General features: G+C 41.7%; 2 protein-coding genes across 2 annotated transcripts; one reads left to right on the top strand and one right to left on the bottom strand.

Annotated features, from left to right (window-relative positions):
- Positions 1-5,270: 5,270 nt before the first annotated feature.
- On the top strand, positions 5,271-8,462 carry LOC133018938 (claudin-14-like). Its single transcript, XM_061085278.1, has 2 exons — positions 5,271-5,791; positions 6,626-8,462. The coding sequence occupies exon 2, from the start codon at positions 6,634-6,636 to the stop codon at positions 7,447-7,449; it is 816 nt and encodes a 271-aa protein (XP_060941261.1). The 5' UTR covers positions 5,271-5,791; positions 6,626-6,633; the 3' UTR covers positions 7,450-8,462.
- A 2,590-nt stretch (positions 8,463-11,052) lies between these two features.
- LOC133018936 (tripartite motif-containing protein 16-like) lies at positions 11,053-12,767 on the bottom strand. Its single transcript, XM_061085277.1, has one exon. The coding sequence runs from the start codon at positions 12,765-12,767 to the stop codon at positions 11,082-11,084; it is 1,686 nt and encodes a 561-aa protein (XP_060941260.1). The 3' UTR covers positions 11,053-11,081.
- Between the last annotated feature and the right edge of the window lie 4,027 nt (positions 12,768-16,794).

Below are 16,794 nucleotides of genomic sequence, written 5' to 3'. Positions count from 1 at the left end.
TATTATTGTTCATTAAAAATATTAATTATAAATAAACCTGCGTCTAAATAACAGCTGTTTACACGTGAAACGCAAAATACGCGTGGGCGGGGCCACAGCCTGCTTTATATGGACCTCTGTGGCGTTTCCGGTCGGATTTAAATATTTTGATTAGTCACAGCAGCAGCACTCGGCTTCTGAAACCTCCTGTGATTGGTCAGATTCTCTGCTTGTGGGAGGGACCCAGTTTGACAGCTCTGCCGCGAAACAGAAGAACAGAGCCCCCTGCTGGACTACATGTGTAATACTGACACTACTACTATTACTACTATTACTACTAATACTACTACTGCTACTACTACTACTACAATTATTATTAATAATCATATTATGATAAAAAAAATCAACAACAATAATACACATTGTACATATTACATCAGCTATTTGTACTGGTACTTTTTAACTCTTAACCTGGGAAGGACCTGAGACTGTAAATACTACACATATAAGTAGTATACTACCCAAATAAGTACTCATATTCTACCCATATAAGTAGCTTATGTAGATGAGAAATCGTTTGTATAATTGTCCACTTATATTATTATATTCACCGATGCATAATCTGTAATTTTCTATGTTGTCTTCTGATCAGAATAAACCAGGTAATTTATATACAAACCAAGCAGAAGTCATTCTACATTGTGTAGTGTAGTTTACAACGTGTAGTTTATCTACAGTAAATATTATCACCCAGTACAGCAGGTCCACAGTATTGTACAAATATTTGAACATGTGTGTACAGAGATTGAGTTGTGTTATGTTTGAGATTTGACATTTGATAAAACTGGCTCCATGTTGCTGAGTTGTCGACTTGTTGAGGAACCTGATGAACGAGGAGCTGATGGAGTTAAAGAGTAAAGGCCAATTTATGCCTCTCCGTTTCTTCTATTACGGACAGATAAGACCGCCCTATCCGTCGTGAAACGTCCTCTCCGAGCGCCTCCGACAGCTTTTCGTACACGTCTGATTTTTCTAACTATCCGTCTTCATGTTGGAGACCCGACGGACCGCTCTTGGCTGTGATTGGTCCGCGAACGACATCATTTCCGTATGACGTCATTTCCGTATTTCCGGACCTCAAACTTTCTGTTTACATGTAGCAACAAACACGAACACAACTATGATTCTACGATTAATGTGACGTGTGTGTTAAGCCAGCGGAGTTGTCCGGCTGACGGTGGCTCGTTCGAGCACTGAGGGCATGTGTGCACGGTCACAGACGGTTATAACGAGCTTTCAAAACGGCGCTAGCAGGCTAGGCTAGCGGGCTAGGCTAGCCACCATGCTAACTGCGGTGGTAACAGTGCAAAAACCCGCCGTCACGACTTTAATTCCACTTCTATCATGACACTGTTTCTATAATACCGTCAGGTTAGAAGCAAACACTGGGTAGTAGTTAGTGTCGGGAGTCCCTGCTGACTGTGTGTGGAAGCTGGAGGGGAGCTAGCTCCGGGTAGCTTCTAGCTACATGTAGCCTCAAGCAGATTCAAGCTGTGGAATCAGCAACACAGTTCGGAAACAAGACCGGGGAACCGCTGCGCTAAGAAACTATAACATCAGCATCTTGACCCGCTGGGTGTCACTTTATTTAGTTCTGTTAGTTGCCATGGTTCAGTGTGTGGGAGGCAGGCTAACATGTAAACAGAGACACGTGGACTTCTTCTTCCCAAATGGGGAAGGCTTCTCTGAGCTCGTCTTCCGTTGCGCCACCTATGGGTTTGGCGGGGAATTGTTTTTAGACGGATAGTCGTCGGAGAAGTAAAAATCAAAAAGACACTTTGTCTCCCGCTGAGACCTCTCCGAGAAACGGATACGTAGAAGTATATAAGAGCCTTAAGAAAACACGACTGGGGGGGGAAGTAGCAACAAGTGGAAATATTAATGGAAAATATCTTAAATGACACAGTTCTGGGAAACGTTGGTGGAAACTGATGTTGACAGTATGGAATTTTCTGTGTATTTAAAGTATTAGTATGAACAACGACAGTTTGTGTTACAGCCATTTATTTTCCTCAAGAGCAAGAACAGCTGGAAAGAAAGAAACGTAAACTTCACAGACTCTGGAGAACATTTGAGACGTTCAGCCTCTGCAGAGGTTGAGCGGGTGAATGTGAGGAAGTTGTGTCCGTGTCCGTTCAGCCGCAGAATCACAGACAACGACTGACCCCTGACCCACAGGTCGACTCTACCCAGCATGCCTTGCATCGTAAACAGACAGTTTAAAGACAGGGTCACCTCCAGGCCACGGAGCCGAGGTGGAATGTGTTGAAAATACGTTTTCCCTCATCACATACAGGAAGTAGAAATAATCTTAGCTCTTTTTAAACAGAGTAGCAGATTTGTATATATAAATACTCAGTAGTAGTCAATACAATTAAATAAATATGTAGATCAAAGATTTAAAGGGTCAGAATAGATTTGGGTCTATTTCCTGTTGTTCTGCTTTGTTTGTCAGATAACGTCAAATCAAGTCTTATCATTTCTGCCAAAGATGCAGAAAGTTAAAGGAATCTTACTTTAAAGTTTTTAATTTCCCATCATCCATCACTCCTCAGACTGCAGCTGGAACACAGAAGGTTCTTTAGCACCATCTAGTGGCACTGACTAAAATCCTCCTCAGGTAAAATCTCAACAGCTGGATTCAAAATATGTTTTCTGTATAAACTTTACTCATATTGAAGTAGTCTGGCTTTTTTCAGATAAATAGAAACAGGATTTGATCATTTGTGTGTTAAATAAGAAAGTGAAGCCAGAACAACTCATTTGTTTGAGGATTTGTATGTTTTTCACTTATATTGAAGAAATATTAAACTCTTTCTTTAACTTCAACATCAAATACCCCTATTGTATATGTATAATACATATAGTAAGTAGTATAGTAAAAGTATTTAACCTAATAAATTGGATTTGCCTCGATGACAGTGATTACTGTGTTTCTCTCTGGTGGCACTGTGGTTAAATTACACATGATATGGTCAAAAGTTTGTGGACACTGGATTCTCTTTTTTCTGGAGCTGATGGATTTAGCTTCTTATCTTCACTGAGGTCAAATCCTATTGGACAGATTCCGATTTTTGTTTATGTTTTTAAAGTTTCTAATCAAGAGGATGTCTCAAGGTTATTGTGTTTTCCTGTTGAGCTGCAGTGGAGCAGTGGCAACAAAACAAGGAGCTGAATGAAAATGCTTATGTAAAAAAAAAATCCAGAAACGAAAAGATTACTGTTAAAAATCAGTGATGAAATCGATAAGACTCTTATTGCTTTTGAATGAAGAATGGAAGGAAAGAGTCTGGTCACTGGTTTCTTAGAGATTCTGCACCAAGTTGTTGTTTCTTATGCGATGATCTCGAGAGGATGATGCAAAATAAATGTGATAAATGAACAATATATTGGATTGTTTGTCCTACAACTGACCAGAAGTTGTTGGAAAGTTCAGCTGGACGAGGATTAAATGAGGCAGGTTTACAATGATGCCAGGAGTAAAGGATGAAAATGTGTGAAAACAGAGATTATCCAGGATTAAATGTGATTGTTGACTGGTTCTGCAGAAAAAACAATAAACAAGGGAAACATTTAGCATTTAATTAAATCTATTTTCTGCAGTGAAAAGTAAAAAAAAAAAGCATAAATCATGAAGGACAAACACAAAAGACACCAAATGAAACATGTTTTCATGGAAACACCAATAAATATTCATGTAATCTGTATGCTAGTGATGTTCAGATTAACTTTAAGCATCATTACAGTCAGTGTTTCCATCATTCATCCTCAGTAACGGATTTCCAGCTCAGCACCAACAGTACAGGACCTGATCTGCCTCATTTATATGCAGCGTTGCCATATAAAGCCCCTCTGTGGTTTATAATAATGGCTCAGTGTTTTGTGGGTGTGTGGACGTTGCCCTCTCAGTCTGCTTCATAAGGGGAAGTGACTGGATTACACGCTAATCCCATTATGAGGCCGCTGCCATGTGAGGCCGGCTGCAGGGATTAGAAAGCAAAGGGTGGAACTTCATCAGGTCGCTCCTGTAACTACACACACACACGTGAGCGTCTCAGATGAGACTCTGAGCGACGAGGGACCTTCACATGTGGGTATTTGTTTGTTCTTCTATAACTTCATGCTTTTGATTTAATCTCATCAGAGGTTTTCAAACTGCAAATACCTGATGGATGATGAAACACAAGCTGCAGCCAAGTCCGGTGTGGGATTAAAGGAGCTGTAAATTCTCATCTTATTAGGGCAGAGGGAAAATACAGTAATACACTGAAGAAAGTTGTTTATCATCTGTAAAATTAACAATTGTGTTGGGGGTAGTTATGTTTTCAATAAGTAAACCAATGATTATCTTTCAGTGTGTGGAGTCTCAGAGGTTTCAACCAGATGATTCTCAATATTTACATTGTTTGATTATAAAAATATAGTATTTACATGATTTTATATCTAAATACATTAATAAACTAAAATTAAATGTACTCAAGATAAAAATAGGAGCATTATTCTGTCTTTACATGATTAATTCATGTTTAAAAATATTAATAATTATTTAAAAAAATATTATTTGTCATCACAAAAATGTATTTAAACGTCTTGTTATTTCATTTACAAACAAACAAAAATATTATTAATTAATCATGTTTAAACACTGATGAAGCACATATTAGTGATAACTTTCCACTTTCATTCTCATATTGTATGATGAAGTATAGCTTTAACTCTGTGTTATCTATATAATAAGAATAATAAGAAAGTGAGGACCAGCACACAAACACTTCACCGTCTGTGTGTCTGAAACGTCTCTATGAGAAAACCCATGACTAAAATATGCAAAGATTAAATTAAACAAAAATAAAAAAACACTATTTGAAAACTTTTCTCCTTCCTTTTGCTTCAGGGCCTCGTTGTTTTTTGCCGACTTTAATTAAAAATAACTAAAAAACGCTCTCGAGCAGTTTCTGCAGAGACTCTATTTCCAGTGACATGAAAGGATAACTGATTTCAAAGCTCTGTTCTTTTTTAATAAAGTCAAATCTGCGACCATGAAACAGATTTAAACCCAACTGCTGATTTCCTGAAACGTTTATTCACAGGCTCCAGTTTTTGTTTTTGGACCGAGCTGCTGCCGATGCTGTGCCAAAGGTCTGTTTTGGAAGCAGGAGAGAGAATGATTAACCCGACTGGCAAAGAGGACGAGTGTGTCACTGTCAAAGCTGTCACTGTCACTGTGTGTGTGTGTGTGTGTGTGTGTTTGTGAGTGTGTGTGTGTGTGACAGGAGGTGAAGGTCTGGATGAGGGACAGACCTCTCACTCTCAACAAACACAGCAGAACATCTGAGCGGGACAATGTGCAGGACCACAGGCTGTGACCGTGTCCAGAGTCCTGCAGCCTGAGCAGCCTGTAGCTTCTGCAGCAGCATCTATGAGACACAAAGGATTGTAGTTCCTCCTGAATAGCACATGATCTGAAAGTGTGCGTTGGCTCCAAAGCAGCCAGTCGAGTAAGAGCCTTTTAAAACTCAGCAGTAGCACAAGAGCTGCGACTATGTCTGAGGAAACACTCAGAGTCTGAAACAGCCAGAGAAAGAAAAGTCGAGTTTCTCTCCCACTGAAGAAGCTGGAGCGGTTTCATTAGAAACACCAGTGGTGAATTTGCAGCCTCCCCTGGATCTTCATCATCGTTCTCCTCCTCCTCCTCCTCCTCCTCCTGTAACTTCAGCTGCTGCAGCTCGTCCACAACCTGCAGCCGACTCAGGTGAGTTTCTCACTGTGAAGCTGATTCCTTAACTTTGCATTAATGGTTAAACTGTCAGTGAGATAACGATCCAGGGATACTGGTTTCCAATTAGCAGCATTTAATTGATGTGTTGCCATTAGCACTAGAAATCGACGGCAACAAAACAGATTCAAACATTAGGAATCTGGAAATTAAGGACCAGTCACGAGCTGAAACTCACCAGTGCAGATTTGATAACTGTTACCTAGACGACCTACATATCAGTATTGGCAGTGTTGATTTAGAAATAGTAATTTTCATGTTGTGTTGAACCAGTCTGCTGTTGTGTTGTGTGTTTGTGTGTTTTTGGACTTTGCCTCATAGAACAAGTGGGTTTAGTTTCCCAGAAACAGATCATTGCCTAATCACAGAGATTGGAAGAGAACTAATTCTTTCACAAAACTGATTCAGCAGTTTTTGTGTAATTCATCCGTCTAAAAAAACAGACAAAGAAATGCTGAAACGTTATTGGCTGAGGTGGAATAACAATCGTCCACGTTGGCTTTGATGTACTTTTGAGATCAAAGGAATTTCTGACACCTGCAACAAACTTTGGTGAAATGGCTTCAAAAAGCCCAAAACTCTCACTAGCGGCAAATTTATCTAAAAACACTTCTTCATAATCCTTATATTTAGGCCCGGTATCTTAATCTGATGGATAAATTGAGAATTTAAAGAAGTTAATTCCATAATTTGCTACAAATAATGCACAGAAGTTATTATTTAAAAATGAACAGCCCTCTATCCATTGAACGTTGGTTCAAAGGAACACTGGCAATTGACTTGTTGACTTTGATCTTCTCCTCCACCCAGGCATCGTCATGGCATCAGCAGCTCTGGAGCTGATGGGTTTCTTCCTGGGCCTGGTGGGATTACTGGGTACCCTGGTCGCCACTGTTCTTCCGTACTGGCAGATCTCCGCCCACATCGGCTCCAACATCGTCACGGCCGTGGCCAGCATGAGGGGCCTGTGGATGGAGTGCGTGTACCAGAGCACTGGGGCCTTCCAGTGCGAGACCTACAACTCCATGCTGTCCTTGCCCTCCGACCTGCAGGCCTCCCGCGCCCTCATGGTCATCTCCATCGTCCTGTCCGTCCTCGGAATAGCCCTGGCGTCCCTGGGGATGCAGTGCACTCTGTGCCTGGAGGGCTCTCCGGTTAAGAGTCGCGTGGCCGGTGCCTCCGGCTGCTTATTCCTCACCGCCGGCTTCCTGGCGCTCATACCGGTGTCGTGGACCACACACGAGGTGGTCCAGACCTTCTACAGACCCAACGTACCCTCCAGCATGAAGTTTGAGCTGGGAGAGTGTTTGTACACTGGTCTGGCCTCAGCGCTCATCTCTATGCTGGGGGGGGCGATGCTGTGTGTGTCGTGCTGCGGCGAGCCGGACAATGGTCGTGGGAGACGAAACGCTGGAGGGTATCCATATCCTGTAGGAGGCGCCATGTCCGGCAGCGGCGTACGGACAACCTCACAGCTCTACCGCAATCCCAACCTGCAGGGGGTGGGGCTTAACCTGCCCAGCAGGGGGCAGACGCTGGTACGCAATACCAGCGACAGCACCCACTCCAGTGCTCACGTCCAGGGCGCCAAGAAGCCCACGGCGGCAGGATATGACATCACAGGATATGTCTGAGGTCACGGCTACTCCGTCACACTTTGAACTGACAACGTACATCCACTGTTATGTATTTATACAAAGTATTTAATCAAATGTTGTCATCACGAGACGCTGCCGCTTCGTCTTCTCTAATTTGTTGGTGGATCTTTTTATTCTCTTGAGCTTTTTGGAACATTTGTCAAGTAAAGAGAAGTTGTGACTTTTCACAGGAAGAACAGAAAAGATGATGAACAACAACAACAACAACAACACAACAGGGACTGCAACTGTTTATCATCTCCCTGCAACTTCTCTCAAGACTCGACTCTTATTTTGAAATTTCGCAGGATGTCACATCATTGTCTAACATGGGTAAAAACTAGATTGTTAAGTAGAAACGTCGTAAATCTGTTTATCATTTGTATAAAATATATGAAAATATAAAAGTAAAAAACTGTTGGATTTTTGTTATAATTTAATCATTTAGACTCTGAGCTGCTGACACTCAGTGAAAGGAACTCAAATGTACTTTTTTCTGTCAATATTCTGCAAACCAACCTTCACTGGAGAAGCTCCACCCGACTCTGACCTTTGTGATGTGAACCCAGTGAAACTCTTCTCACACTGAACCTCATCCCCTGAAACTCAGACCAGTTTTTCACGTGAAGTTTAACAATTTAAATGTAGCTCAGCATCAGTCAGAGACTGTTCATCGTCACTGTGCCTTAATATCACCAAGATCTTATGTTTGGATTGTAAAGGAGTTTTATTTTTTCACTTTTCTACTTCTCTGTCGATCGATGTAAACCCAGTGGATGAATTTACTGACTTGTTGTTTCACAATCAAAAAATCACATTTTCTTCTGTAATCTTTATTGTTTTATTCTCTTTCTTCATGTCGTTCTTATTGTGTCTTTTTTTGTTGTTGCACATCCATGATGATTTTCAGGGATGTTTTTACATTTCCATGTTTCAGCTGATTTGCGCAAAGCATCAATATTGTTTTTATTATTATTTTATATTTTGGAAATAAATGCAAATATTTCTTAGAGGCACTGTTTACTCATTTTTTCAGGCACCACAAATGGTTAAGTATGAGTCAGGCTGACATATCTCCAGCAGCAGGTGTTTGGATCTGGTATGGGAGAGAAAACACAGGTGTATAATATAATATAAGTTTAAATGAAATGTCGGTTTTAATCTCCTTGTTGTGGGTTGGACTTTTTTTCCATTTACTGCTCTAAATTTACTGAAAGTCCAAGTTTACAGTCTAAACATTGTTATAAGTGGCGGATGAAGGCCTCTCTATTCTCACTAAAAGATAAAGAGTGATTCCAGGCGCTGGTGTTGTTAAAGTGTGGAATGGGGGAAAGATCACAGCCCTGAACTGAGAGCAAACAGAACATCAACACAAACAGACCTGATCAAACAAAGCCTCGGCTCGAGAGGACGGTCGATGACGGTTTGAGTTTCACCAACGGACCGATCGTTACTCTGACCTGCTCCTGTTCACCGGGTCACTTTACTGTGATAGAGCTTTTAATAGTCAGTTTTAGATTCAAGGCTCGGAAGGTGGGGGGGCACTCGTTGTATTTGAATCAGTGCAGATGTTCATGAGTCTGTAATCGACCTTTCACAGGGTCAGAGAGGAGTCTGATGTGAGCAGCAGACACTGGACCTACAGGGCAACACATAAACACTTTATTATAAGTCTAATGGGTTTTATAATAGAATAAAGACACTGTATTTCTACAGTTATGTTCAGTTTTTAAAGTGTCCAGAGTCTTGAGGTCAGGTGGGATTCAGGTTATTTGACCAGTGGTGTTTGCTCCTACTCACTTTTGGAAGAATTCAAACAGAAACCAGCGCTCCAGCTCGTCGAGCTCGGGGGGGAATTTGGAATCTGGGGACTGAACTTGACCGAGGGAGCAGCAGAGATAAGTGAACTACATGGACCAGCACACACTGAAGCTGTGAGAAAGACAAACACGAGCAGTGGCGTTTTATTCTCTTTCTTTATTCTAAGAAAGAGAATAAAACGATAAAGATTACAGAAGAAAATGTGATTTTCTTGATTGTGAAACAACAACAAGTCAGTAAATTCATCCACTGGGTTCACACCGATCCACAGAGAAGTAGAAAAGTGAAAAAATAAAACTCCTTTACAATCCAAACATAAGATCTTGGTGATATTAAGGCACAGTGACAATGAACAGTCTCTGACTTATGCTGAGCTACATCTAAATTGTTAAACTTCACGTGAACAACTGGTCTGAGTTTCAGGGGATGAGGTTCAGTGTGAGAAGAGTTTCACTGGGTTCACATTACAAAGGTCAGAGGTCGGGTGTAGCTTCTCCAGTGAAGGTTAGTTTGCAGAATATTGATAGATGCAGTAAAAAGTACATTTGAGTTCAGCAGCTCAGAGTCTAAATGATTAAATGATAACAAAAGTCCAACTGTTTTTTACTTTATTTTATACTTATATTTTCCTTTATTTTATACAAATGAAAAACAAAAGTAATTTAAAAAAGCTTACGTCATGTTGCCAGTGGAAGGCGCCATCACTTTAATTACGTACAGACTCATATATCTGTTCAAGTAGGCGCTCTGATGTAGCATGAGCAATTTTGTGTCAATCGGAATATGTTACCACAACGTAATTTTCACACTGATCAGAAGGTGGCGCTATGACCCTGAACTAATATTAATATATGGATGTGTTTAGGTCACGATTGTGATCATAGGTCAGTAGTTCGGAGCCGGTTGGATAATGCAGAGTGGATTTACAAAGTACTCAGTAGGTGGCGCTATGACACTGAGGAAATAATGACACATAGAGCTGTAGTTCCTGATCATGAGACAGCAGTTTGGTGGTGATAGGACAATGTGGAATTATGACAACATTGTCTCCTTCGCCAAAGGAGACAATGTTGTCATTGATGTGCGCACATCAATGTTTACACGGTTTGAGGAAATGTCACAATGCTGACCTTGACCCAATTAGGTGACTGAGCTGTTTGGCACCCAGGAGTAGTGCATCAAAGTATAAAACATGTCACCTCCTGTTGCCAGCAGATGGCGCTGGGATTTTAAGTCATGTCTGTGAAAATGTCATCAGGCCAGGACTCTTGTCTTACATGTCTAGTTTGGACCCGATTGGACCAAATATGCCAGAGATACAGAAGCTCGTGTTTTGATGTTGTGTAATCAAACTTTGTTGGCACACCACGGTCACACCGTGTGATGAAAACAAATATGCCGAGGTACTTCATATCTCCGTCTTGTTGAGATGACATTCCCAGAAGTTGAAGTTGATCTGATGAAAGCCTTACGACAAGTTCGTCAAAGTACAAATGTGGAAAATGACCAAATTAGTGTCATGAATCCATTTTTCTAGATGTCGGCCAATAGTAGTGCCGGGGCTGCTCTTTATTGGGCCCTAATCAGTTATTTTGCCACGCCCATTCCTTAAAACCATCTGAATGTATGCAGGGGGGGGGGGGGGGGGGGGGGTATGTGTGATAAGGGAAGGTCGGTGTTTGATTGACAGCTGATCTCTGTGCGGAGCAGAAACGTCACCACGACGAACTTTGATCAACAAACATGGAGACAAAAGAAGTTAAAGATTTACACACAGAATCTAAATCACTGCTTTTAATGACTCAAGTCTATTTGAGTTTACAGAACTCAGCTGTGGATCCAGGATTAACCCAAACTCCAGCATAGAGAGGCTGAGTGAATGTGGTCTGGACTCTGTGGAGGAGAGTCATGGTGTCAGAGACGCTGTAGAAGGACAGAACACCTGCTCTGTGATCCTGGTACACTCCTACTGTGCAGGACACAGGCTCTGACACTAGAGTCTTGATGCTGTTGTAATAAAAGTCATAATTGTTTTTATCACAAGATAATGACCAAGATTCATCATTGTATCCAAATATACATGCATGTGTGCCTCCTGCTCTCCTGATATTCTTGTATGTGACTGCTACACCAACTTCTCCCCACATCCCCCTCCCCACCCCCACCTCCACCTCCCAGTAACAACGTCCAGTCAGACTCTCTCTACTCAGGACCTGATCCCAACAAGTGAATCTGTCTGTGTGATCAGAATAACACTGAGCTTTTCTCATATGTGTTACTTTTCTGTTTCCCTCAGATAATAACAGATATCTGTCTGCTGTGTTTGGATCCATTGTGATTTCCTGTGAATATTTTAAGAAGTCAGCTCTGGTCTCTGGCTCTGGTTGTGGCAGTAAAACATCCACTTGAGACACAATCTGTAAAATCTTTGTCTCTGTCTCACTCAGAATGTCCTGTAGTCGACCTCTGACCTGGGACACAGCTGCTGTCACGTCCTCAAAGTCCCTTAGAGGACGGATACTGATGTTGGATGAGTGTGTAGATCCACTGAGTGGTGACAGTGAGGGGTAGTTTTGTAGAAGCTGGTTGTGATCCTCTGTGTCTGAGAGCTGCTTCAGTACATGGTCTTTCCTCTTCAGCTCAGTGATCTCCTGCTCCAGTCTCTCCTGAAGCTCTCTGACTCGACTCACTTCAGTTTCCTGCTGGGATCTGATCTGCTGCTCCACATCAGAGCTTCTTTCCTCCAGCAGACGGATCAGCTCAGTGAAGATCTCCTCACTGTCCTCCACTGCTTTATCAGCAGAGCCATTGACGGCCTCCTCCTCCTGTTGAAGCAGCTTCACGTCTTTCTCTGTGTCCTGGACTCTCTGCTGGATTGTTTGTCTCCTCAGCCCGAGCTCTCTCTGCCTCTCAGTCCTTTCTGCTGCAGCTGACACTGTGTTCTGGTCTTTATGTTCCTCCACAGAGCAGAGATAACAGATACACTGCTGATCAGTGCGGCAGAACATCTTCATCACCTCGTCGTGACGAGAGCAGATGTTCTTCTGGAGCTTCTCCGAGGGCTCCACCAGCTTGTGCTTCTTCAGTGGAGGTGACTGAAGATTAGGCTGGAGGTGTTTTTCACAATAAGAGGCCAAACAATTCAAACAGGACTTGAGAGCTTTCAGTTTTCTCCCAGTGCAGACATCACAAGCCACATCTTCAGGTCCAGCATAGCAGTGATCAGCAGGAGCAGCTTGGAGTCCAGTCTTCTTCAGCTCCTCCACTAAATCAGCTAACATGGTGCTTGTCTCCAGGACAGGCCTCGGTGTGAAGGTCTGTCTACACTGAGGACAGCTGCAGCTTCCTCTCTGCTCCTCTTTGTCCCAGTGGGTGTTAATACAGCTCTTACAGTAGCTGTGTCCACAGACAGTAGTCACCGGATCCTTCAGTAGATCCACACAGATCCAACAGGAGAACCTTTCTCTGGCCAGGTGATTTTCTTGTTTCTCCATTTCAGCAGCTGCCAGAGACTGTAGAACAGATTCACTTCCTCTGAACAGAAACAGATCTCTGCTCCTCCCTCTCTCCTTCACTTCCTCTTTCCCCCACGTTTGAACACACTATTGAAAAGAGCAACAGTCTTACCTCTCCTCAGCAGCTGCTGCCTTTATGCAAACTGTTTAAAGGCAGCTGCCTTTAGTGTAGCTGCCTTTAGTGTAGCTGCCTTTGAACAGTGTGACATACTGTTTATATGTTTAGACTTTGATGCTGGCCAATTAAAAGTGGATGGGGGGCCGCAGTTGGCCCTCGGGCCGTGATTTGGACACCCCTGGTCTAGGCCCTGAAAAAGCAAAATATGGCATATAATAATAATAAAAGGAAAAATCCTTACAATTTCAATAGGGCCTCCCACTGCAGGTACTCGGGTCCTAATAAGTTTTATTAAAACATAGAAACAAGAAAAAATCACAGAATCCAAATTAGATAAAAGAAAGTAATTATCATCTGGATTTGACTTTACACCAGAGGATTTCAAGTTATGTTATTTAGGGCCCGAGCACTGACAGGCACTGACAGGTGAGGCCCTACTGAAATTGTTTTAATTGATCCCTTTAGATCAGTGGTGCCCACACTTTATAGGCTTGTGAGCTACTCTTGAAATGACCAGCTCAACAAGATCACCCCCCCCCCCCCGTACAAAAATGTACTGGAATAAGAACAAATGAGGGTTAAGCTGCATTGTTTCAAATCAATTAAGAGATTTATTAATAAACTAAAAGGTAACATGGAGCTATAGTTGTAACTTTTACTTAAAGGTGACATATTATGCCCATTTTACCACAGTTGATATGGTTCCTTGGGGTCTTAATGAAATGTCTGAAACATATTTTGGTCAAAATACCACAAGGAGCATTTAAAACCTTCTTACCCTGTCTCAAGCAGCCCTCCTCAGAGTGACCTGTTTTGAGTAAAGCAAAGGAAATAAAATGTGTGCAGAGGAAATTCAAATAAAAGTACAAGTACATCAAAGTAAAAATGTGGAATATGGCCAAAATGGCCACTAAATTTAAAGTGGCAGGCTTCCTGTTGTGTTTTTCCAATTGCACCTGGAGACTTTTTTGTTTGTCTGGTCATGATACACCTGTATATCGATTTTTGTGAAGATCGGTCAATGTGAACATGTTCCAGGGGTCTCGGGGGGGCACCGTTGAGCCCTTTTGCGACGCCCATTGAAAATTCCTTCAGAATACGTAAATTTTCACCACTTTCTAACTTTCTGCAAATTTTGGTAAGAAGTTGAGCATGTTAAAGGCCTCAACAAGCCAATTCATCCACTGAACAATTTAGTTTTTACCCATGTAATACAACAAATTGACATCCTGCGCAATTTCAAAATAAGAGTCGTGTCTTGAGAGAAGCTGCAGGGAGATAATAAACAGTTACAGTCCCTGTTGTGATGTTGTTGTTGTTATTGTTGTTGTTCATCATCTTTTCTGTTCTTCCTGTGAAAAGTCACAACTTCTCTTTACTTGACAAATGTTCCAACAAGCCCAAGAGAATAAAAAAGATTCACCAACAAATTAGAGAAGACGAAGCGGCAGCGTCTCGTGATGACAACATTTATTTAAATACTTTGTATAAATACATAGTGACGTCACATCTAAGATGGAGGCAGACAATGACTCAAGGATTCATTCTTTTTTTCTCTCTCTCTCTCGCTCTCTCACACACACAGACCCACACATCACACACACAGACCCACACACAGACCCACACACACACACACACACACACACACACACACACACACACACACTTTGATAGACACAGACAGGTACACACACACACAGATACACATAGATGAATACATGTGTTTTCTAAATTGTGATAAATGCTGCTGCTGTTGTGATCTTTGAAATATGGGAGTTTGTTAAGATGATGAATCATTAAATAACACTAACTTTATTTCACATGCACACACATAGACACACACACACAGAGAGACACTTTGACACCGACACACACACACCGAGACAGACATACATAGGTAGACCGCAGGTTACATGTATTTTCTGAATTGTGATAAGTGCTGCTGCTGTGTTTATCTTTGAAATATCGGAGCTTGTTAAAATGATGAATCATTGAATAACATAACTTTATTTCCCCTTTTTAATAAATGCTTTTGTAATTAAAGTATCTGTAGTCTGTGATTATTTGTGCATATGTATGTGATTGCAGCTGGATTATAATTGCCTGTGCTCGAACTTAGAAGCCTTCACTGTTTATTAAGTAATCGTTAATATTAAAATATTGAGGTTATTAATTTGACATTTATCATTATGAGACTGATAATTATAGTTTGACTCGTTGGTCCCTGCAACCAGGGAGGTGCCCCTCTACGATAAGTTATGGCCTTATCATTTTTTTTTATTATTTTTAATAAATAATATTTTATTATTTTAATAATCATATTTCATGATTATTAATAATTAGCCAACGTCAAGTCTACTCCTATTGCCCAACACCACTGCCGGACATGGCGCCTTCTACAGGATATGGATACCCTCCAGCGTTTCGTCTCCCACGACCATTGTCCGGCTCCCTGCAGCACGACAAACACATCAGCCCCCCGCCCAGCATAGAGATGAGCGCTGAGGCCAGACCAGTGTACAAACACTCTCCCAGCTCAAACTTCATGCTGGAGGGTACGTTGGGTCTGTAGAAGGTCTGGACCACCTCGTGCGTGGTCCACGACACCGGTATGAGCGCCAGGAAGCCGGCGGTGAGGAATAAGCAGCCTTTACTGTGATAGAGCTTTTAGTAGTCAGTTTTAGATTTTTGAGGCTCGGAAGGTGGGGGGGGCACTTGTTGTATTTGAATCAGTGCAGATGTTAATGAGTCGGTAATTCACAAGGTCAGGAAAGAGTCTGATGTGAGCAGCAGACACTAGACCTACAGGGCAACACATAAACACTTTATTATAAGGCTAATTGGTTTTATAATAGAATAAAGACACTGTATTTCTATAGTTATGTTCAGTTTTTAAAGTGTCCAGAGTCTTGAGGTCAGGTGGGATTCAGGTTAAGAAAGATCTAAGAAAGAGAATAAAACGATAAAGATTACAGAAGAAAATGTGATTTTCTTGATTGTGAAACAACAAGTCAGTAAATTCATCCACTGGGTTCACACCGATCCACAGAGAAGTAGAAAATTGAAAAAATAAAACTCCTTTACAATCCAAACATAAGATCTTGGTGATATTAAGGCACAGTGACAATGAACAGTCTCTGACTTATGCTGAGCTACATTTAAATTGTTAAACTTCACGTGAACAACTGGTCTGAGTTTCAGGGTTTGAGGTTCAGTGTGAGAAGAGTTTCACTGGGTTCACATTACAAAGGTCAGATGTCGGGTGGAGCTTCTCCAGTGAAGGTTGGTTTGCAGAATATTGACAGATGCAGTAAAAAGTACATTTGAGTTCCTTTCACTGAGTGTCAGCAGCTCAGAGTCTAAATCAGTGGTTCTTAACCTGGGTTCGATCGAACCCCAGGGGTTCGGCAGGGGTCAAGACACACACAGTATAGCCCGGTTCACACTGGCAATATCTGGCCGTTTTTGTCAGCCGTCAAAAAATTGGCTGCAGACAATTTTTCTTCGCCGTGTCAGATTACAAATATTTTGTTGCTTAGTAAAAATTAGTTACACAAAAGAAATTCAGCCCACTCGTATTATTCGTGAAGTCCCCCTCCGCTTGGCTTTCATTGGCTGCAGCTGATCACGCCACATTGCTTAGCTTTGATATCTGTGCTGCAGGGAACTTGGTGCGCTCAGTAGTCGACTTGTGGCTGTTGTGATTGTACGTCATTCAGCAGAGACAGCTTCAACAGCAACTCTTCAGAACAACAACGCTCTCAACGTTTTGGTGACCCTTAAGATACTCACACAGTTTGTTACAACTTATTTTTGCGAGCGATGCTTTTCGGGGATGGTAGACATGAAAATTATGAAAAGGAACGGGCTTTGTTTGAAAATGATGTA

Source organism: Limanda limanda, chromosome 14 (genome assembly GCF_963576545.1).
Source record: "Limanda limanda chromosome 14, fLimLim1.1, whole genome shotgun sequence".
Lineage (NCBI taxonomy): Eukaryota > Metazoa > Chordata > Actinopteri > Pleuronectiformes > Pleuronectidae > Limanda > Limanda limanda.
This window is presented reverse-complemented; position numbering and strand designations above follow the sequence as displayed.

Coding starts and splice junctions, on each gene's coding strand:
- LOC133018938 (XM_061085278.1), top strand. CDS start 6,634: ATGGCATCAGCAGCTCTGGAGCTGATGGGTTTCTTCCTGGGCCTGGTG.
- LOC133018936 (XM_061085277.1), bottom strand. CDS start 12,767: ATGGAGAAACAAGAAAATCACCTGGCCAGAGAAAGGTTCTCCTGTTGG.